This window comes from Salvelinus sp. IW2-2015, linkage group LG9 (genome assembly GCF_002910315.2).
Source record: "Salvelinus sp. IW2-2015 linkage group LG9, ASM291031v2, whole genome shotgun sequence".
Lineage (NCBI taxonomy): Eukaryota > Metazoa > Chordata > Actinopteri > Salmoniformes > Salmonidae > Salvelinus > Salvelinus sp. IW2-2015.
The window spans coordinates 25,873,598-25,896,794 of NC_036849.1; the positions used below are offsets into that span (position 1 = coordinate 25,873,598).

Sequence of the window (23,197 nt, forward strand, 5' to 3'; positions counted from 1 at the left end):
ATGTAAAGCATACGGGATTTGTAAAACGTATATAGGTTCGGAACTTTTGTGAAATAGCAGTTACAAATAGAAATCAAACTGGATGGACTAAGAACAATAATAATAATAAAAGGTATATTCTTAAAAAAGTATGTATGTCTATATAGGTATGTGTATATGTATGCATGCGTGTATGGATATATTTACCCCCCAAAAATGGGGGATTGGAAATGATACAGACAATTACATTGGAAGCAACATTCTTTCCGCAATATTAAGCTGATCCACCCCTAAAAAATAAATCTCATAGAGGGGAAGTCCTGAACAGGGTAGTCCTGTGGAGGGTAAACCCTTAGTGTAATGGTATATTGGCCAGACCTGTAAGAAGGGTGGAAGCCCAGTCGCAGTGGCCGTGATTGTTTTTACCCTCTAACGTGTGCGGTCTTTGTAAATGTCTCAGAGAGCCTTTTGGGCCTTCCCTACAATCGTACCACTGACCTGCACAACTCTGTAGGCTAGGCTATTCTGACTTGCCCACGAGGGAGCCAAACCAGGCAACTTCACTAAATGTTAAGACGGGCTCAATAAAACAGATTATCATTCAGCCGTCTAAGTTTGCACAGGAAGCACATGTTTATTTGGCTGACGCATCAGAAAACCAGCTTAATTAATAATACATTGGAGAAGGTTACAACTGGACAGACAGGTCTGAAAACAACTTTTTGCCCTTAGTGCCAAGGTACTACATGCACAGTAGACTTGAAACGATTGTAGATATTGTAGACAGAATAGGTAGGTATACTGCCCCTCCTCCTGGATAAGAGTCGTTGTCAGACCAGGCCTTCGCTGATATATTCTGTGTATCTAAACCCTTACTGGTAAAGTGAGAACTCAGACACAAGGTTGGTTGACTTCAGTAGTCTGGGTTTTATTCGGTCAGGTAGAGAAGAACTATAGCCCTAGCAGGCAAACAGAACAAGGACAAAACCTGCCCCAACACACACGCATAAATCAGTGATACACAGAAGACACGTCACTCCATCTTTCTGTGTGTTTCGAACTCAAACACCTATTTCTTACAAGCAGCAAGCACTGCTTTGTCGATCTCAGGTAAGTAATGTTGCTGCACATTCCTTAACAGATCCAGCAAAACTATGTTGGAATACTGGAATACTGCACACTATGGTTCACAAATGAAGAATTTCTGAAACCGTTCATAAGTGCTGATTCTCTTGAAACAAGGTAGGTTTCTGACGATGTGCTTGAAAATTAAACAGAGAAAGGACATAGAACTTACCGGAACATCCATAACAATGCAGTCAGGCTTTTTATTGAGAAAGAAAAACACAGGCACACACCAGCACGCACGCGGGCATGGACCACACACACACGCACGGGCATGGAACACCCACCACACACACGCACAAGCATGGAACACCCACCACACACACACACAGGCATGGAACACCCACCACACACACACACAGGCATGGAACACCCACCACACACACAGGATTGGAACACCCACCACACACACAGGGGAGAAGAGGCATTTGTATCCTACTCTACACAAACTGCACAACCGCTGGCGAGTTTATTAAAGCCGAGGCGACATTATTTGACAATAAAGTAACGGTCTTTTAAAAGACTCTACAGTCCCAGTCAGACAGAGGGTGGTCATTATCGGGCCATGCTGTAAAGTTAGAAGAAAGGAAAAATCTAACCTTCAGCCTAACCCTAATTAATATGTTTCTGATATAGCCAATTTTCTCTTTGTAGCATGACCATCTAGTGAGAACACCAGTGGAGTGCCAATACTGATGACCTGGGGTCAGGTCAGAGGAGGTCACACATTATATGACAGAGAACTGGATGCCATGTTTGTTGAGGCGCTCCACCAGCGTGGTTCTGGAAAAAGCTGCTCCTGGGGTGTACACACCACCCCTAAAGAGAGAGAGAGAGACAGAACGGGAGAGAGGGAAAGAAAACACATCAGATGTAATACAGTACCCTGGTTGTGTGTGTGTGTGTGTGTGTAACTCACTTCTTGGGGAGGGCTGTGGGTTCGTTCAGGATGGTGATGGCAGCCTGTACCATGGCGATGGGCGTGGTCACGTAGCCTGCCTCTGAAACAGGGAGAGAAGCATTGCGTTATACCCAGCAGCGGCCGCAGGTTAGGTGGAGTAGGGGTTAATAAATAGTCCTTGGACTAGTGTGTTTGTGGAGCAGAGGGCGTTTGTGTGGGTGTGTATTTAAGTACCAGGTCCTTGGACTAGTGTGTTTAAGTACCTGGTCCTTGGACTAGTGTGTTTGTGTGGGTGTGTGTTTAAGTACCTGGTCCTTGGACTAGTGTGCGGATCTTAGCGTTGGGTCGTCCCTGGCTGGGGTCCTGTCCCTCAGTGTAGCCCTCTCCATAGAACACAAACTGGAAGGATGAACCCTCCATCTGAGWSACACAAACACACCAATCACTGACAAGCGGGACCAACCCTCTGAGTGACACAAACACACCAATCACTGACAAGCGGGACCAACCCTCTGAGTGACACAAACACACCAATCATTGACTAGAAGGACCAACCTCCAGCTGAGTGACACAAACACACCAATCAATGTCAATTTCACAAACAAATTAAAGTTCAACATACCAGTAGATGTTACTCATACATTTTAACAATACACATCTCTCAAGAGATGCATAAAATTGTACCTGCTTTCTGGTTGGTCCATCCTTGGAGAAGAAACCAAAGGAGAAAAACTCTGGAAACTAAACACAGAAGAGAAAGACAGAATGGAAGGTTTTAGGTTTTCCTTTCGTGTGTGTGTGTGTGTGTGTGCCTATAACAATGTGTCTGTCAGTGTGTCCTAGTTCACCTTAATCAGCAGGTTTCGTCCAAAGTCGAATTTGACCAGGAACCAGAACATCATCCCAGCGAATAGCATCTTGACAATGTTGGCCACACCTCCTACTCCTGCATATGCACCATACTGGACCTGGGGTCAGACAAAGGTCAAACAGAAGTGTCTCCCAAACCACCCACTTGCCCCTACCAACTCGCTCGGAAGGGCCCTCCATTGTCACGTGTTGCTGACGAAACTCAGAGGGTGACTTCCAGAGAGTGGCGAGGGGATCAATAAACCAATGACTGGACACAATCGTTTATTTAAAAAATAAAACAGTATGAAGTTCCCTGTTGTTTTACAAGATATAAAACAGTTAAACATTTAATTTGGGAGGTATTTCATTTGTTACTTGTGTCAACCCTTGAAATCAGACAAACAAATGCACGTGACATAATTAGGCACAACTCTCCATTCTTTTCTGTTTTAGTTTTTTCCTTTCAATTAAGACCTAGACAACCAGGTGAGGAGAGTTCCTTACTAATTAGTGACCTTAATTCACCAATCAAGTACAAGGGAGGAGAAAACACGCAGACATTCGGCCCTCTGGACTGAGTTTGACACATGCTCTACACCCTCAATTTTCACTCCCTAAGCTTTGGCATGGTTGTGCATAGGACGGAGGCTCGCGGGAACGTCCAAATGGAGGGACGAGGGGAAGGGGGTGATTTGGTATTTAGGCGAGGTTCTTAAACATGGACTTTTCCTCAACAGGCCCCATGTCTCATCCTTACAAATGTTAAACATAAATAAGGCTTACATAAATAAAATGTACTCAATTATCCCCTGTAACAAAGTTTGTAGCACACAGTATTCAAGTCATTACTCTGATATCCTATCCACACGAGCATTTATTAGGATACATTCCATTTCAAAACTAAGTTTGAACATTAGAGCCACAACACAAAATGGCACTGTGCTCATGACAAGGAGAATACACATTGGTCGGTGCGTGTACTGTATTTGCGTGACGTACAGGTGTTTCCTGGTGTTCCTCCAGTAGAAAGCGTTGAGACCTCTTCACCACCGACGGGTCGGCTCCCATGAACGGGACCGCATACTGCTGAACCTCATTACTATAGAACAGGGCACTCCTATTCACACAAACAAACAATAGAAAGTAACATTATCCAACATACACACACACACATGCACACGCAAACACACAGGTCCCTGTACCTGCGTTTGATCTTTGAGCCCACCACAGGGAGAGGTTTGTGTCCAAACTTCTTCCTGAGGCTCCGCAGCTTCCCGCTGTCAGCAAAACCATAGATGGCCGACTTCCATGTCCCGTCATTGATAGATCCACCCTGAGACAGAGAGAGAAAACCGAATATCAACAAACATTCTTTAATCAAGATTGTACCTAATAATGTTACAAGGATGAAGCAGGGATTACAAGGATGAGGCCGGGGCAGTGTGAGGGTTTATGGGTAATGGAGTCTTACCTCAGGCCCTGTGCTGGCTGTCAGGAAGCTCTCCACAGCTGTAAGTGTCCCTGTGGCGAGAGACACACAAATGTGACACAAACACCCAATGGAGAGCACACACAAACAGATAAAGTAAACTAACCTCAGGGACACACACACCTTTGAATTGTTCCCTGGTGTAGAGGACTCCCATGTCTGCAGGTATGGAGTCAAAGCCACAAGCCCCCACGATGTACACTCCCTTATCAGCTGCCTGGCTGTTGTAATTCAACTGCATACTCTCTAGGAACTACACACACACACACACACACACACACACACGTCTCTGTAATGGGCTGTTGTGGTGGTAGAGCATGTGATTTTATTGATGTTGTGGAGAAAACAGGCAGGGTAGGCTGAAATATTTAAGAGGACAGCATGGTGTCCAGCAGCCTTCCCATTTAACTTAGTGGTGTGTGTGAGATATTGCTTCTACCTATCAAGTCCTGTCCGGTCTACGGGAGTGATAGGGTGTAGAGGGTTGATTAGGGGTTGAGGCCTGGTGACTTTGTTGTTGCGTTGTCTTACCTGGGGTTCTCCACAGATGTCAATGCAGTGTGCGCTGTTCTCCACGCATGCCTTCACCACAGGCTCACCCCAGAACCTGTACTACACACACAGCATTATTATCTAAAATATGACACCTCACTAAGGTGTTTATGTTACTACAGCAAAAACTCATTCATATACACTGCTCAAAAAAATAAAGGGAACACTTAAACAACACAATGTAACTCCAAGTCAATCACACTTCTGTGAAATCAAACTGTCCACTTAGGAAGCAACACTGATTGACAATAMATTTCACATGCTGTTGTGCAAATGGAATAGACAAAAGGTGGAAATTATAGGCAATTAGCAAGACACCCCCAATAAAGGAGTGGTTCTGCAGGTGGTGACCACAGACCACTTCTCAGTTCCTATGCTTCCTGGCTGATGTTTTGGTCWCTTTTGAATGCTGGCGGTGCTTTCACTCTAGTGGTAGCATGAGACGGAGTCTACAACCCACACAAGTGGCTCAGGTAGYGCAGCTCATCCAGGATGGCACATCAMTGCGAGCTGTGGCAAGAAGGTTTGCTGTGTCTGTCAGCGTAGTGTCCAGAGCATGGAGGCGCTACCAGGAGACAGGCCAGTACATCAGGAGACGTGGAGGAGGCCGTAGGAGGGCAACAACCCAGCAGCAGGACCGCTACCTCCGCCTTTGTGCAAGGAGGAGCACTGCCAGAGCCCTGCAAAATGACCTCCAGCAGGCCACAAGGTTATAAATAATGATTTTTAATTGAAATCATAATTGTGTCCTTCAAACTTTGCTTTCGTAAAAAAATCCTCCATTTGCAGCAATTACAGCCTTGCAGACCTTTGGCATTCTAGCTGTCAATTTGTTGAGGTAATCTGAAGAGATTTCCCCCCATGCTTCCTGAAGCACCTCCCACAAGTTGGATTGGCTTGATGGGCACTTCTTATGTACCATACGGTCAAGCTGCTCCCACAACAGATCAATAGGGTTGAGATCCGGTGACTGCGCTGGCCACTCCATTATARACAGAATACCAGCTGACTGCTTCTTCCCTAAATAGTTCTTGCATAGTTTGGAGCTGTGCTTTKTGTCATTGTCCTGTTATAAGAGGAGATTGGCTCCAATTAAGCGCCATCCTCRGGGTATGGCATGGCGTTGCAAAATGGAGCCTTCCTTCTTCAAGATCCCTTTAACCCTGTACAAATATCCCACTTTACCAACACCAAAGCACCCCCAGACMATCACATTGCCTCCACCATGCTTGACAGATGGCATCAAGCATTCCTCCAGCATCTTTTAATTTTTTCTGCGTCTCACGAATGTTCTTCCTTGTGATCCGAACACCTCAAATTTCATCTGTCCATAACACTTTTTCCAATCTTCCTCTATCCAGTGTCTGTGTTATTTTGCCCATCTTAATCTTTTTTATTGGCCAGTCTGAGATATGGCTTTTTCTTTGCAACTCTGCCTAGAAGGCCAGCATCCTGGAGTCGCCTCTTCACTGTTGWCGTTGAGACTGGTGTTTTGCGGGTATTATTTAATGAAGCTGCCAGTTGAGGACTTGTGAGGCGTCTGTTTCTCAAACTAGACACTGTAATGTACTTGTCCTCTTGCTCAGTTGTGCACCGGGGCCTCCCACTCTTTCTATTCTGGCTAGAGACAGTTTGTGCTGCTCTGTGAAGGGAATAGTACACAGCGTTGTACGAGATCTTCAGTTTCTTTGCAATTTCTCGCATGGAATAGCCTTCATTTCTCAGAACAAGAATAGACTGACGAGTTTCAGAAGAAAGTGCTTTGTTTCTTGCCATTTTGAGCCTGTAATCAAACCCACAAATGCTGATGCTCCAGATACTCAACTAGTCTAATCAGTACAACATTTTTCAGCTGTGCTAACATGAATGCAAAAGGGTTTTCTAATGATCAATTAGCCTTTTAAAAATATAAACTTGGATTAGCTAACACAACTTGCCATTGGAACACAGGAGTGATGGTTGCTGATAATGGGCCTCTGTACACCTATGTAGATATTCATTTTTTTTTTTTTTTATATCTGCCATTTCCAACTACAATAAGTCATTTACAACATTAACAATGTCTACACTGTATTTCTGATCAATTTGATGTTATTTTAAAATGGACAAAAAAAGTGTTTTTCTTTGAAAAACAAGGACATTTCTAACCCTAAACCCCAAAAGGCACCTAAATGACTCTCAGACCATGAGAAACAAGATTCTCTGGTCTGATGAAACTAAGATTGAACTCTTTGGCCTGAATGTCAAGCGTCACRTCTGGAGAAAACCTGGCACCATCCCTACGGTGAAGTATGGTGGTGGCAGMATCATGCTGTGGGGATGTTTCTCAGCAGCAGGGAYTGGGAGACTAGTCAGGATCGAGGTAAAGATGAACGGAGCAAAGTGCAGAGAGATCCTTGATGAAAATCTGCTCCAGAGCGTTCAAGACCTCAGAATGGGGCGAAGGTTTACCTTATAACAGGATAACAACCTTAGGCACACAGCCACGACAACACAGGAGTGGCTTTGGGACAAGTCTCTGGATGTCCTTGAGTGGCCCAGCCAGAGCCCGGACTGGAACCCAATTGAACATCTCTGGAGACCTGAAAATAGCTGTGCAGCGACGCTCCCCATCCAACCTGACAGAACTCAATGGAAGAATGGAAGAAACTCCCCAAATACAGGTGTGCCAAGCTTGTAGCGTCATACCCAAGAAGACTCGAGGCTGTAATCGCTGTCAAAGGTTCTTCAACAAAGTACTGCGTAAAGGGTCTGAATACGTATGTAAATTTCAGTTTTTTTTTAATACATTTGCAAACATTTCTAACAACTTGTTTTTGCTTCATCATTATTGTGTGTAGTTAGAGAAAAAAAACATTTAATCAATTTTAGAATAGGCCTGCAACGTAACAAAATGTGGAAAAATCAAAGGGTATGAATACAGACACATATATGTATGTATGTATATATATATATATATATATATATATGTATATATATATATATATATATATATATATATATACACACATATACTGGAACATGCCACCTCATGTTACACTCACAGGTATTCTTTTTCTCTGGACTGGCTAATCCTGTGCGTATGCGTGCTGACATACAGTACAAGGTGCACTGGTGATCGCCACCGTCATCATTGCTGGCGTTTCACAAGTTGCAAAGTCATGTCCTCACTGCTATTAGACCACATTCTGCAGCCCCATGGCACAACAGGAGGGCAGAGTGGTGATCAGGACTGACATCAAAACACTCTTCCATACTAACATCTCAATTCTAACAATGGAAGAGGCAGCATTGATATCCCTCTTCATTTCTGACAATCACACTCATTGTGTCTCTGCAGCACTTACAGTATGTGTCTGTGTGTGTGTGCTGTGGTGTGTGGCATCTCCACAGTCAGTACTTACTGGCCCCACACAGTTGAGAACAATAACAGCCTGTTTGCACATGGCGGCCAGAGAATCAGGCTCTCCCACATCAGCCACAATGACCTCCACCGCAGTCCTCAGCTCTGGCTTACCTGAAACACACAGCAGAGGAGTCAGTCATTTCACCATTATATTATTAACATATTTACAAATACAACACACTTCATTATGTGTTGAACAAACTACAATATATTGTACAACAATGATCTGGTTTAAAATAGCTCAGTGACCAAAAAGTAATTGGGTGGGCCAGTGTGGCTGACCCTTTGTTTGGCAGACCCCTGAATTGAATTCTGAATGTGTAGCCTATCCTTCACAGTACAAAATTGCTATCTGTTTTTACCCCCAAGCCTCTGTGTCACTGTTTCCTTCAATCTAGTCCAGAAAGATTTCTAAGTGCTAAAGTGTGTCACCTTTTGGAAAATTAGTCCGAATGAGGACTAAAAGAGACCCTAATAAAATAAAATCWGCCTTTTCTATTCTGGTTCAACCTTTGAAGAGCATCATGAACAGTACACMGTCAGTTATCTCTCCTGTGCAGTTTTGCATTATCCCCCAGTATAAGTTATATGCGGTACACTACTAGCCTACTGTAATTAACAAACATGAACTGCTGTAAGTTATGCACACACTGAATGCATACACTGAATGCTGTGCCATATACGTGACATAGCCATAACAGATAGGAAAATACTGCCTGATTGAAATCTCAATGATGGAGGAAAAACAAGGGGTCAGTAGACAGATGAACGACTATAAAACAATACAGTCACAATGTACACAAATGCCAAACTAGGCTATGTGTCTGTTGCATATTTCAAACGAACTCTCTAAAGTACCTGAGAATGCGTATTATTTTGCCATATAACCCATTACAATTGTGTCTAAAATAACAACCTGGCCACGGCTATAGAGCAGTAGACAGAGTCACCATTGAGACCAGGGGTGGAAAGGTAGAGGCTATATCCCTGTTGGGGTATTTTCCRTCAGCTGTTGGCGAGGGCTATCCCAGGAGGGCAGCAAGAACAAAGAACGGCTCCATTCTCCTAATCTCAACCCATCCCTTTCCTGGTAAGCCAGACACTCACTAATCAGAAACTGAATTAAGATTGAATGTATTAAGTGTTGCGTAGAGCAACTTTGTAGAGTGTAAGCCATCTGGTCTAACAACATATTTCCAGCTACCACAACTACTGAAACACATAAGTGACTAAATCAAATTGTATTGGTCACATACACATGTCTAGCAGATGTTATTGTGAGTGTAGGGAAATGCTTGTTTCTAGCTCTAACAGTGCAGTTATATCTAACAATTTCACAACAATACACACACATCTAAAGTAATGGAATGAATATATACATTTATGTCTGTGCACTTGAGTTATATATTTTTTCTAAGCCTATGGCATACTGAGTGCAGAACATCCTTGCTCAAAACACTTGGTTAAATGATACAGTGACTCCTTGTTCCAAGTTAAATCAGGTGAGTTTGCTGGCTGGCACTGGCACTGACACGACACAGTAGACACACTGTGTGACACCCAGCTAGCAAACTTCCTTGAATCCCTCTGTGAAATCCAATGACAATGCACAATGGTGTCAGTCAGCTAACTAGACCAAAGATCCTCTCTGGCTTGACATATATCCAGATTTAACTAATTCAATGTTTAACAAACTGTATTAGCTAGTTTGCTAAGGTTACATGTCAATGAGGCCAGTAACGTTATGTACCGAGGGCTCCGGCGGCCTGCTCTAGAACTTTGTCCAGTTTCTGTCTGCTTCTCCCAGCCACAGCCCATTTCAGCGTCCCATTCGGGCCCTCCGACACGATCCTGGCCACCTCTTCAACAACGAACTGCCCGGTGAAACCCGAAGCTCCGAAAATAACAATGTGATAAGGTCTGCTAGAGGAGGTATCCACCTTCGCCATAGTTACAAATAGCTAGTTATACTCAAGGAAACACACAGCACAAGCTGCGAAAACGGGAATAAGCGTACAAGAAACGTGCTCGTACAAGTCATATAGCAAAGCTGCGACTTCCGTAGTCTGATGATAATGCTGCTCGGTCGACCCAATGCTCTAATCACCAAAACACCGGTGATGCAAATAGTCTACATGCACAAACTACGCGTTTTACTTATGGTAGTTTAAAGACATATTTTTGCATTTGTTATAAACATGTTATTTGATCTCATTAACCACCCGATTAGAATACATACACAAATTAAAGGGTGGAATAAAATAAATAACCGATTGAAACGGTGAGATCAAAAATTAGGCGTGGTTATAAAAAGTTTTGATTAAGATTGGCTCTCTGTGCTGTCAATCTCTTATTTTGCGTCGTCGCTTGCTAGTGACGTAAAACCATCACTGTAATATGTGCGTTGTGAAATCAACGAGGGTCAACATGTTCAATGTCACTGCATTTTTACAACATTCTGGGAGATGTAAGCTGTCTTTAGATTAAAATAAGATCAACATCAGGACAAACGACGATATATCTGAGATAAAGTAAGCCCAGTTTTGACGCAATGTATCATACTTGCTGTTGATGATCAGCTTGCCAGATATATTTCTGTTAGCCAGCTAGCATTGTAGCTAACTAGCTTATTTGCTAAATGTAGCGTTGCAGAGCATTTTCCATAGTACAAGGCATGTAAGCTAGATAACTATCCAGACCGATAGCCATATCCAAAATTGTTTGGCAGAATAACTTTAAAATACACGTTTAGGTTGGTATCTAATGTAGCTAACTACCTAACATTTTATATAGGTAGCTAACTACCTAGCTAGCTGGCTACCTCAGCTTTTGATATAACGTTAGTAACTTAGCTAGATTACTTTACTTCCAAAGTTATCGATCCGATTTGACGCTAAGTCAAATTATTCACTCAACATCACCAAGTATATAAACATAATTTAACGTTGAGAAATAATGTCAAGACACGTGGTGTCGGGCTTGAGTGTAAACTAGCTAACGTTATTTAGATTCTGTAGTGTCGTATTTCAAGGACATGCTTTTGTTGACTGTACGCTGGTCCCCATCAACTGTGTCTATCATGTTTTTYCTTCTAGTAAACTATAGACACTACTCGTAAACTAAGTTCTCATTGAGTGGTGTCTAACCAAACTATTGCATCCAGAATAATATGTAGTGTTAACCATAGACACTTATTCAGAGTTCTTCTAAACCTCTGCCTCTTCTTCATCATTCACAGGTTGTGACCATCATCTCTCCTCTTGCCATCTGTCCGCCATGTCCACTCAGGCAAGTAAACTGTTTGTGGTAGCGGTGCGGTCTGCATGTTGCCACCCCAGGGCTAGGCCCACCCTGAAGCAGCCTGCCTCTCCCTGTAGCCCCAGGGTCCTGCTCCAGAGACGGCCCTTCAGTCTGGACTCGCTTTCCTCGGGCCCCGGCCGGCCACAGCCCCAACAGGCTAGAACAGACCGGGCATCCCCCTCTTCAGCCCCAACCCACAGGAACCTGTCTGCTGTGGCTGTCTCTGTCCAGGTAGAGATACCGGTGGTGTTTTATGGACAAGTAACAATGTATCCATAACAACAGCAAACCAGTTGCTCCAAAACTGTGGGAAAGCTACTGGGTTTGTGTTTGTTAACAATGTCTTATTGGTTTTGCACAACAGTTGTGCTCGAGCTCTGGGGGCCCATGTAAACCTTTTTATTTTTGSTATCTACTAGGAAGCTACGTGTTTCTTGGGCTATAGGAATGTGACTGAAAAAGTGCCTCAGGTCTTGAGAAATGAAAAAATGCAACTGATTGGAAGTATGAGTATATCGGTGAACATAAGCAGTGGTCAAGGCTACGACGGCGCCAGTGCAATGAGTGGTGCTTACTCAGGTGTTCAAAAGCACGTCAGACCGAGAGCCTAATGCTACTTACTAGGGATSTGACAAATGTACAATTTCTCTTAATGTTTAAAATGTCTTTATTTTTATTTATTTTACATTTTAAAGTGATTTGAGTTCACAATCCAGATGTGGTTCTACGTATGACCTCTAGGGGCAAAACCGGTAGTCACTAGTTGCCAAGACATAAAGCCTGCAGATTTCTACAATTTCTCTACTTGAAATTGGATTTTAAACTTAAACACACTGCTAACCTTATGCCTAACCTAAATCAAGACCAAAAATAAATAAAAATTCATGAATATTTATGAGATAGACAATTTTGGCTTTGTGGCTGTGGTAACTTTGTGGCTGTGCAGCATCAGGGAAACAGAAGAGTGGTGTTGCAGAACTGCTGTATATGAAGCATCTTTCATTGAGCCTCTCATTCTCTTTAATTGCTGGCCTCAGCACGTTATTGAACAAGATTAACTGTATAGGATGCTCTGGGGACAGGTCGTCTGGATACTGGACAGCCAATAAATTGGCTGATGCAAACAGATTATCATCTTTAGTGGATAACAATTCTCGGTTTGAGTTGTGTGGTTGCAATATCAACWGTCCCTTATCTCTGGTATATCTTGGCATGCATCATTCAAGACTGAGTTGAAATAGTGTGCAGCGCAATGGACATAAGTGCCAGAGTTTACAGTACTCGGTATAGAAAACAGTTGGGCCAGCAACCTCAACCTACAGGTTGTGGCAAAAACATTTGCACACAAAGGACTTCAGGCGAGTCTCAAATTGGATTTAATTATATGTATCTTGAATATTGCAGCCCATTTGTGTAGGCTATTAGTCAGACAAAACCCGCTGAGTTCAACAATAAATAGTGGCTGAATTAATCCACGAGCCGACTCCTTTTTCCCCCTCGTTAGGCTATGATATTACATTTTTATGAATAGTTACTAAATACTGTATAAAGCAATAGATGGTAGGATACACTGCATAACGAAACAATCCCTAGTAAACTAGTGTTTTGAGGGTGGACTGGCTGTATTATTTGGCATTAATAGACTGGTTTTACACACAACTTTCTATCCAAGCTGGGAGAGCGCACGAGGACAGCTCATGTCATGCAGGTTCAGRTACAATCTGCAATGTTTGAATTTCCAACTTTTTAATTACTGAACAAGTAAATACAATATTGCCAGCAGTCAAAAAATGGCAGCATTGCTACACCTATGTATAGATTTGTGAAATGTTATGCTTAGCTTGAGAAAATGGCAACCAAATAGGCCTACCAAGAAACATTTATCCGTTAGCTAAAGCAAGGCTAGACATACCTTGGCACCACAGAAAGCCTATCATTAATTCAATAGACATGCAGCCGCATAGACATGTCAAAATTTGGGTACCACGGACAGTGAGCAGTATAGTTAATACTTTGAGTGGCTGACATGTTCAAATTTTTATTTGGGTGGGGGCAAACCGACCTTACGGGGGTCCAGAGAAACTGCATTACGCCAGTGGTGGCCAGTCCTGGGTTGAGGCCGGAGGGAGAAATGAAGGAAGAGGGGGGCGTGTTCATTGAAGCAGGGAAGATGAAAGGATAATGTTTGTTAACGTGTGTGTTTAGGACCAGAGTCGCCCGCTGGGCAGGTATGACTTCCTGGACCTAGGGGGGGTAGAGGAGAACACTCAGAGGGCTCAGCTCTGTAGAACCATCAGAAGGTTCATCATAGACCCAGCCCTGGCCAAACTGGTCATTCACCACCTAGGACCTGACCTGGAGGACAGCAAGGCCGCTATATTTGAATGTAATCCAGGTACGTGCTGCGTCTGTGTTCTATGTCATTTGGGACTTAAAATCTAATTTTAGTTGTCTCGTGCACCGAATACAACCTTACAGTGAAACGCTTACTTACAAGCCCTTAACCAACAATGCAGTTAAGAAAAATACCTAAAATAAATAAAAGTAACAAAATTAAAGAGCAGCAGTAAAATAACAGTAGCGAGGCTATATACAGGGGGGGGGTACCGGTACAGAGTCAATGTGCGGGGGCACCGGTTAGTCAAGGTAATATGTACATGTAGGGAGAGTTATTAAAGTGACTATATGCATAGATAAGAACACAGAGCAGCAGCAGGCTTGTGTTGTCAGTAACAATGGGAGAGGTTTGTGTGTGTGGTCAGTAACAATGGGAGAGGTGTGTGTGTGGTCAGTAACAATGGGAGAGGTGTGTGTGTGTGGTCAGTAACACTGGGAGAGGTGGGTGTGTGTGGTCAGTAACAATGGGAGAGGTGTGTGTGTGGTCAGTAACAATGGGAGAGGGTGTGTGTTGTGGTCAGTAACAATGGGAGAGGTGTGTGGTCAGTAACATGGGAGAGGTGTGGTGTGTGTGGTCAGTAACAATGGGAGAGGTGTGTGTGTGGTCAGTAACAATGGGAGAGGTGTGTGTGTGTGGTCAGTAACAATGGAGAGGTGTGTGTGCTGGGTCAGTAACAATGGGAGGGTGTGTGTGTGTGGTCAGTAACAATGGGAGAGGTGTGTGTGTGTGTGTGGCAGTAACAATGGGAGAGGTGTGTGTGTGTGTGTGTCAGTAACAATGGGAGAGGTGTGTGTGTGTGGTAGTAACATGGGAGAGGTTGTGTGTGTGTGTGGGTCAGTAACAATGGGAGAGGTTTGTGTGTGTGTGGTCAGTAACAATGGGAGAGGTTTGTGTGTGTGTGGTCAGTAACAATGGGAGAGGTTTGTGTGTGTGTGGTCAGTAACAATGGGAGAGGTTTGTGTGTGTGTCGGTCAGTAACAATGGGAGAGGTTTGTGTGTGTGTGGTCAGTAACAATGGGAGAGGTTTGTGTGTGTGTGGTCAGTAACAATGGGAGTGTTCATTAGAATGTGTGTGTGTCTCAGGCCCAGGGGTGTTGACTAGGACTCTGCTGAATGCTGGAGCTCAGAGAGTGGTGACGCTAGAGGGAGACAAGTGCTTCCTACCTGACCTACAGGTGAGTCTACCCAGCCTCGGGCCAGGGTCGTTTTCAGTAGGAGAGTTACATGTCTACACATTCATTTTACCAACATTCTGGTGTGGTGTGTAGGCTTTGGAGTGTCTTCTGGATGGTCAGCTGGAGGTGGTCCACTGTGATTTCTTCAAGCTGGACCCTATGGGCAGAGGCAGCATGAGACCTCCGGCATGTACTCTGACAAACTGTTCACTGACCTGGGCATATCAGAGGCAAACTGGACCGATGGTGAGACACACAGGAAAAGACATACAAAGACACATTATCAGATTCACCAAGTACATCTATACTAGGGATGCAACGGTACAGTGGGCCACGGTTCGGTATGTATCACGCTTTGTGGGCAACGGTACGGTTTCGATATCATTTATATTTAAGCAAAAAATGGAAACACATCACCCTTTAAACAATGTACTCTTTATTTTGCCTAAAGACAAAATCAAACTTTCCATTCGGAAAATGGCCGCATGACTGACTAGGCCTGGTTTCTGTCTCCACTGTATGAAATCAAGGGGAAAAAAAAGTTCTAATTAAAAGTGCTTCTTAGCTTTGACAACCTGTAGCTCTTCATCTCCCATCCAGTACATAGTGAACTGTCAGAGAGAGGTAGCTTCCAGTACACAGTGAACCGTCAGAGAGAGGTAGCTTCCAGTACACAGTAAACCGTCAGAGGAGGTAGCTTCCAGTACACAGTGAACCGTCAGAGAGAGGTAGCTTCAGTACATAGTGACCATCAGAGAGGGGTCGCTTCCAGTACACAGTGAACCGTCAGAGAGAGGTAGCTTCCAGTAACACGTAAACCGTCAGAGGTAGCTTCCAGTACATAGTGAACCGTCAGAGAGGGGTCGCTTCCAGTACACAGTGAACCGTCAGAGAGAGGTAGCTTCCAGTACACAGTAAACCGTCAGAGAGAGGTAGCTTCCAGTACACAGTGAACCGTCAGAGAGAGGTAGCTTCCAGTACACAGTGAACCGTCAGAGAGAGGTAGCTTCCAGTACACAAGTAAACCGTCAGAGAGAGGTAGCTTCCAGTACATAGTGAACCGTCAGAGAGGTAGCTTCCGGTACATAGTGAACCGTCAGAGAGGGGTAGCTTCCAGTACACAGTAACCGTCAGAGAGAGGTAGCTTCCGGTACATAGTGAACCGTCAGAGAGGTAGCTTCGGTACATAGTGAACCGTCAGAGGGGTCGCTTCCAGTACATAGTGAACCATCAGAGAGGGTAGCTTCCAGTACACAGTGAATTGTCAGAGAGGGGTAGCTTTGCGTTGCTCTGGGTGTCCAACTATCAGTGGAGAGAGCTAGATCGGGTGTCTGTGTCAATTCCTTTTCAATTTCTCTCTGATGTTTCATAGAKTTTGGGAATTACTTTGCTGCTGAAATGTGTGCGGGAGGGTAAATTGTAACACGGCAAAAAAAAAAATCAGGTGACGAAATCCGAGTCAACCACCGAATAGGGCTGCAAATCTTTGGCTATGAATACTCCCACTGCTTTCGTTAATTCTTAGTTTCTGAATTTGTYGCAAATTGTTATTGGAAGGCATCAGTGAGAGATTGTGTTATGCTAATGAGTGGACTCTCCTTGCTCCAGCGCCACCTGCAAGGGATACGGCCGGGTGATGGATGGTGACGTAAATGACACATGTTAGAAGTGTTTCCACTCAAGTAGCCGACAGTGGCAAAGCAATGCTTGCAGACTGTACTTTGTTTGTTTAAGGTCTTCTTACCCTCGGCATCGTATTGTAACGTCCCTGGGTTTATAAGCGCGGAAAACGACTCTGCCGTTGGAGCATATTTTTGCGTCACAGTCGATAGCGCGATGGACTTTGGGCTAGAAGGTCGAGGGTTCGCTTCGAACACACCGACTGCGTCATTGCGTTTCGATACACCAGAAGTACATTCATTTCCAATGGAACGCTGCATTTGCCTTGCAGCATTGCGTTGCAGAGGCAGTTGCAGTGCGTTCTGTGTGGTGCATACGTTCGATAAATCGAACGTATGCATCAAATTGTATGAGTGGACTTGACAGAAAGTAGCAAAATATGAATGTCGATTTTTTTTTTGCACACACATTCAGTAAAAATTTGTGATTACATAAAAACAGTTTGATTGCATAATTTCTTTACATTTTTTATAAATTTATTTGCCAAGTATATTATTTATTCGATGACATCCTCAAATTAATTGTGAGAGCCTATTATATAATTTCCCTCAAATGCAGTTTTGGAGCGAAATGCAATAATAAATAGTAAAGATAGGCAGAGTAGGCTCTTTCAACAATGAGACCAACGACCACCTCATTGGCTAGGTTAGCAAGCTAGCTAACGCTAACTAGCCACATCTAGCACAAGCTCACTACTAAACTGACCTGGCAATCCTACTATCGTGGACACTTGTCTCCAAGTAGCATTTTGTGTGTTTATGTCCCTGTAGCTGTCAGCAGTTGTGTCAAAAAGACACGGTTTTGARGATACTGCGAAAATTATTCTCTCCTCCATGTGTCCAACCGCATGCGACCATTTGCAAAAGGTACCTGCATCAGTATAGTTGCCTAGCTGCGCAAAATGTTACGCAGCAGTGATGCAATGACGCAGTCGGTGTGTTCCCTGCTGTTTCATTACAGTATTGAACGCTGCGGATTTGAAAGACGGCGGTCCCTCTAAAAATGAGCTTCTCTCGGTCTTGCTAGCGCTCGCCATTGTCACGTTGGAGCTGAGAGAATACTTGTTTTTAGTTTCCCCTCTCCTCGTGGGGCCCCTTTAGGGAGATTTCCTACTGAGACGTCATTGCAAATCGTCCATTGGTTGTTTAACCAATTTAATCCCGAATTTTTCCCAGACATGAAAATATCCAAWTCAAGTGTCATTAGTAACCCTTTGAAGTAATCAATCATTATTTTTTGAAAWTTTAATGGAAAAGTAGGTGAARAAGTGTGTTTCATGGTCGGTCACAATTGTKACCGGTGGGATAATGTTACGTATACTGAATTAACATATTTCTCCTATGCAGTTATCAAAGTTCTTATATATCCCAACCCAGTTATTAACACATTTAAAACTCTGTCACTGGCTGTCCCCAGCATTGCCACTAGAATGCCCCATCACATTCTAGTGTGATTATTTTACACATCAAAAACCCTTTTACAACACAATATGAATACTGAGAGCAAAGACAAAAAAACAACAACCATCAATGTATTTCAACATTGTTACTTTATTGTAACATGTATTGAAACATTAATATTGTAACTTTTGAACTTGTACTTTAGTGCAATATTCATTGTAACATTGTCATTGTGACATTTTAGTGCAACATTCACTAACAACTGTATAGCAGTCATGTGATTCATTCCCACTGAACATAAAGGTAACATTTAGGATAGAGGTAGCCTGTAGAATATGCATTCAAGTAGAGGCCTACACTGAACAAAATACAATTTTGTGTATATATATATATATATATATATATATATATATATATAAAGCACCACTGCACAATGAGTGCTTATATATGTATTATATACATATAAGGTAGGCTTCAGAACCAAGTGCAAGATTAGTTTGTGCATCACTATTTTAAACTGTGATCAGTCAGACCAACTGTCATACAGTGTCTTGAATCAATTGACCTTCTTTTCCAAAAACATTTCAGTCATTTTGATTGTCTTTTTCGTCATCTTTTCTTTTCTTCCTAGAGTCCGTTGTACTGCTTCTCCTCACCCTTTATCGACTTTTCTATTTTTCTTTTGTCTTTTTCAGACCTTTTTCATTCGCTCTTATCTCCTTTTCTACTGTCCATGGTATATCTTGAAGCACTCAATGTGCAGTGGCGCTTTGCATTTCTCACATGCATAGGTAGTACGTTTGTCACAATGACGACATCTCTGGAACCGGTGCATCGTGTTGATTGGCCAATGAGAAGCTTTGTCATATCTTGCCTGGTCTTCAACAGTAGCAGCCAGTAAAGATCTCCTTCCGTGGCTCAGTGGTTTCGTGCCAAACTTTTGCATATTTGGGCTGTATACTATGTGTTTTGGAATCACAGCGGTGGCAGGCCTCTTAGATCGTTTGAACACTCAAATCTTTATTTTTGACCACCTGCAGCTTTTCCCTTGGCTCTTCTGGCGGACCCCTATGAGGCGGGTAGAGGCCCTTTGCTCTTTTGACTGGACCCTCTGGCGGGTAGAGGCCCTTGGCTCTTCATTATCAACAATGGAGGGGGGGTGGGGGGTGTAGGTCATCATCACTGATAACGTTGATCCTGTCATGATCTGTTGCATAGGATCAGCATATGCATTCAACAGCCTGGCTGGCAAATGGCCTGTCCATAGTCCATATCTGACCCATCGCTATCACAATCACTCAGGACAGCATCTTTCTCATTTTGAGGGATAACTGCAATGTTGCATGCCTTGTCTGGGCGGTCACCTAGATCCAACATATCCAGAACTTGACTCAAAGTGAAACTAAAAGAAAGAACAGAGTAGAAAGTTAGGTAAAACAAGAACTATGTATGTGTATAACTATGTGTATACCTAGATGCACTGTTATCCCGCCGGTCACTATTGTTGCCGTCAACATGTTTACACATTCTATGACCACACTGAACAAAGTTGAGTAATTGCAAATGCATATATCAATACTAGACAAAGATTTTTGGTACACATCATCTTTATGTTAACATACTTTACTAACCTTTTGTTAGGGAGCTTTGATGCAGCCATCCTCTTCTCATGGTGCAACCAAGAAGTAAACGGCTCTGGTCATGTGACACTGCACATCTTTCATCGAGACCCTTTATTATTTCAATATTTGCTGGAAATGCATTGTTACATCATTCAGTAAAAGTTTTAGAGCCTTTTAACTGAAAACGTTTTTTTACAGTCACTATTGTGACCGATGGGATTAAATAGGTTAAGGGGGAGGGGGTTGCGGTCACTGCGGTTGCCACATTGAGACATTGTTGTGGAGTAAAGTTTGTCAGCCCTCAGGAGCCCCCTAATGGCCCCAAGCGGCACGTGTGGATCTGAATGTACAATGTGTGTGTAGTCTGCAGCGCAATAAGCACGTTTTGGAAAAGGACAGGCATACCATAATTCTACAGTTCATGTGTGCGTATTGAACCGTAGGGGGCGTACTGAACGGTTCGATAACATACTGTACCGTTGCATCCCTAATCTATACCAGGAATTTGACCTGGTGAAAAGGTGCTGACCACAATAGAACAAACTATCCTGTTTTTCTGTGTTAACTCTGTGTGTGTGTGTGTGTGTGTGTGTATAGAGGTTCCAGTGAAGGTGGTTGGTATATTGCCCCAGCGCATTGAGAGGAGTCAGCTGTGGAAGCTGCTGTATGTTCTGTTTGATCGGCTCTCTATCTACCGTTACGGACGAGTAGAGCTCACCATGTTCATCAGCGAGAAGGAATACCTGGTGAGTGCACACACACACACAGAGACTCACTGAGTGCCAATGCAGTGGTGTTTTAACAATGGTGTGGATGGGTTTTGTTCTTTCTCTCCCATAGAAACTAATGGCTAAGCCAGGGGACATGTTGAACTACAGAGCRTTTGGAGCTTTATGGCAGATGGCATGCCACATCGAACTGCTACACAAGGTGAGAGGGAAGGGCTATAACTGGAGGACTGGAAATAAGCGGGAGGGGGAGAGAAGTTGATATACCTGGTGGGAAGATTAGGGTGTGTGTGAGTTAGTAAAGGTAGAACTGGAGGAATGGAAAATAAAAGCGGTGAGAGCAGATGTCACAGAGCTTTGACAGTGTCTCTTCTAACAGATGCTCTTCTCTGTGTTCTCTTTCAGGAGCCGTGGGCATCATTTGTGACTTCTTCTAAGTACAAGCTGGCCATTCCAAAGAGCAGAGTAAGGATGCACTGTTCTACCAGCATCATAATGGAACATTCACTTTGTCAGATCCTCCTGTGTTTGAATATACAGTGAAAGACAATATGTCATGTACTGCATATTGGAGACTTGTTATAAATATTTGATAAGTGCTAATTCTGCTCTTCTGTGCGTTTTACATTTTATGATCGTTGCTATTGAGTTAGTCTCTTCTATAAAGCACGCTGTACCGGCCTAGCTACAACCATTAGAAAACAGACATAAGGTCTGAAGCCTGTCGTTTCCCCCTCCAGCTTCCTAATGACAACCTGTGTCTGGTGCGAATCACACCTCGCAAGGACCTGTTCTCCACCTCGCTGACCCCCTCCAATGCAGCCACCCTGGTTATGATGGTCAAACAATGTTTGGCCAAGAGGAAGGCACGGCTAGTAGACCGGCTCAAGTGAGTGGAACTTGCGCGCACACACACACACATTATCTTGCACAGACTGTTTCAAGTGAGTGCTGTACAAACTTAAATATGATCCTTGTTGGCCACATTGATAATTTAGTCTGCTCTCTTTCTCCGTCTCTGCCTCTCACCCTCATTCTCTCTCCCAGTATGTGGAGTCCGGACAGTGGTCCTAAGCTGCTGAAGGAGATGGGGATGCAGGATGATGTACTGACGGGCCATGTCTACCCAGAGGAGTACAAACAGCTGTTTGAACTGGTGGAGAAGTCCCAGGAGTTCACCCAGAGCTGGCTGTATGAGGAGGTATTGGAGAACACCCAGAAGGAGGGATGGATATAGACACACAGCGCCACCACTAGGATTGGAGGGGTAGTGCTGCCCGAGGCTACAATTCTAGATAACCCTAAACCCCCAAGTTCTTGGACTGTTGAACCACTCCCAACGTCATGGTTTAGGGTGGTCCTGAGCTGATGAGTTTGGTATTTGATCTTTTAAAAAGGGGCAACAGTGTTTGGACTGAGCTCTATGTGAGTGCTGTCGAGCCGAAGAGTTGACTGGTGAAAGGCTGCCGATCCTACCCTCATAGGACGTTTTCTCTACGGTTGGTTACGGGGAGCAGCAGAATGGTTACTTTATTGGCAAGGTTATGAGTCAAGATGTATTTAAACCATTCAATCACATTTTGTCACTGTCATTCATGGGTTATTAATACTGTAGGCTTTTTGCTAACACAGCACATGCAACTAACTGGGTCATACTAGTATTTGTTTCCTGAAAACCTGATGTTGAATTGCATTGAATACTACATCGGGCAGAAATGAGCGTTTTGAATCACGAAAGTTTCCTCGCGTGACATCTACAAGMCAGAATGTTGAATAAAATATTTTAAAGTACTTTACCGGTTGGTCCTTTTGGAGGTAGGAATGTGAGACAATATATCCACAGGAAAGTGAAATTACATCAACTTTTCAAAGCACTGGTAGAGTGTTCAGATTTATATCACCTGAAGCATGCGCAGAACCATGTGAAGCCGCGCACGAGCCACGTGAAGCCGCGCACGAGCCACGTGAAGCCGTGCACGAGCTTGGCAAGTATGCATGCTTCAGATCTAAATCTGAAAGCAATAGCAGCACTTTGAAAAGTTGATGGAATTATACTTTCCTGTGGATATACTGTCTCACATTCCTACCTGCAAAAGGGCCAACCGCATGGACAACCAGAAAAGTACATTCAAATAACATTTTATTCAACATTCTGGCTTGTAGAGGTCGTGAGAGGAAACGTTCCTGATTCAAACGCTCGTTTCTGCCAGACATAAAATTCAATGCAATTCAACGTCAGGTTTCCAGGCAATCATATGTGATTGGTTTCTACCGCTTTAATTGTTTTGTGTATAGGTAACTTTTTAGTGTACATGCATACCATGTCTACATGTATTGACAGTTCATTCAATTATATGTACAGTTTGGGGTATTAGGACTTCTTCTAAATGGTAAGTACTAAAATGCCATTCTGTATTCACTGATTGTCATCATATGCCTTAGCATTCCAGCTGGATAGTGATTTTGTGATTGGAGTACATCAAAAAGCCTATTGAATCGTTTCATGCTATAACCATTGGAGGAAATGTAATTATCAAAATAAATGTTTTGATTTATACTGGTCGACTGTTTCAAACGTAATTTATTTAAA

General features: G+C 43.4%; 2 protein-coding genes across 2 annotated transcripts; one reads left to right on the forward strand and one right to left on the reverse strand.

Annotated features, from left to right (window-relative positions):
* Positions 1–882: 882 nt before the first annotated feature.
* On the reverse strand, positions 883–10,574 carry LOC111968878 (saccharopine dehydrogenase-like oxidoreductase). Its single transcript, XM_023994806.3, has 12 exons — positions 10,055–10,574; positions 8,303–8,415; positions 4,878–4,958; positions 4,470–4,599; positions 4,329–4,378; positions 4,060–4,190; positions 3,857–3,974; positions 2,854–2,973; positions 2,690–2,746; positions 2,314–2,425; positions 2,024–2,105; positions 883–1,923 (listed from the first exon to the last, which is right to left on the reverse strand). Exons 1-12 carry the CDS (start codon positions 10,251–10,253, stop codon positions 1,833–1,835), a joined length of 1,284 nt encoding a protein of 427 aa, XP_023850574.1. The 5' UTR covers positions 10,254–10,574; the 3' UTR covers positions 883–1,832.
* A 101-nt stretch (positions 10,575–10,675) lies between these two features.
* Positions 10,676–23,169, forward strand: tfb2m (transcription factor B2, mitochondrial). Its single transcript, XM_023994805.1, is given in 11 exon segments — positions 10,676–10,835; positions 11,543–11,835; positions 13,810–13,999; positions 15,086–15,177; positions 15,271–15,361; positions 15,364–15,423; positions 20,477–20,625; positions 20,720–20,809; positions 21,013–21,072; positions 21,348–21,496; positions 21,655–23,169. Coding segments are annotated over 10 exon segments (1,326 nt in total). The 5' UTR covers positions 10,676–10,835; positions 11,543–11,580; the 3' UTR covers positions 21,845–23,169.
* Positions 23,170–23,197: the final 28 nt, after the last annotated feature.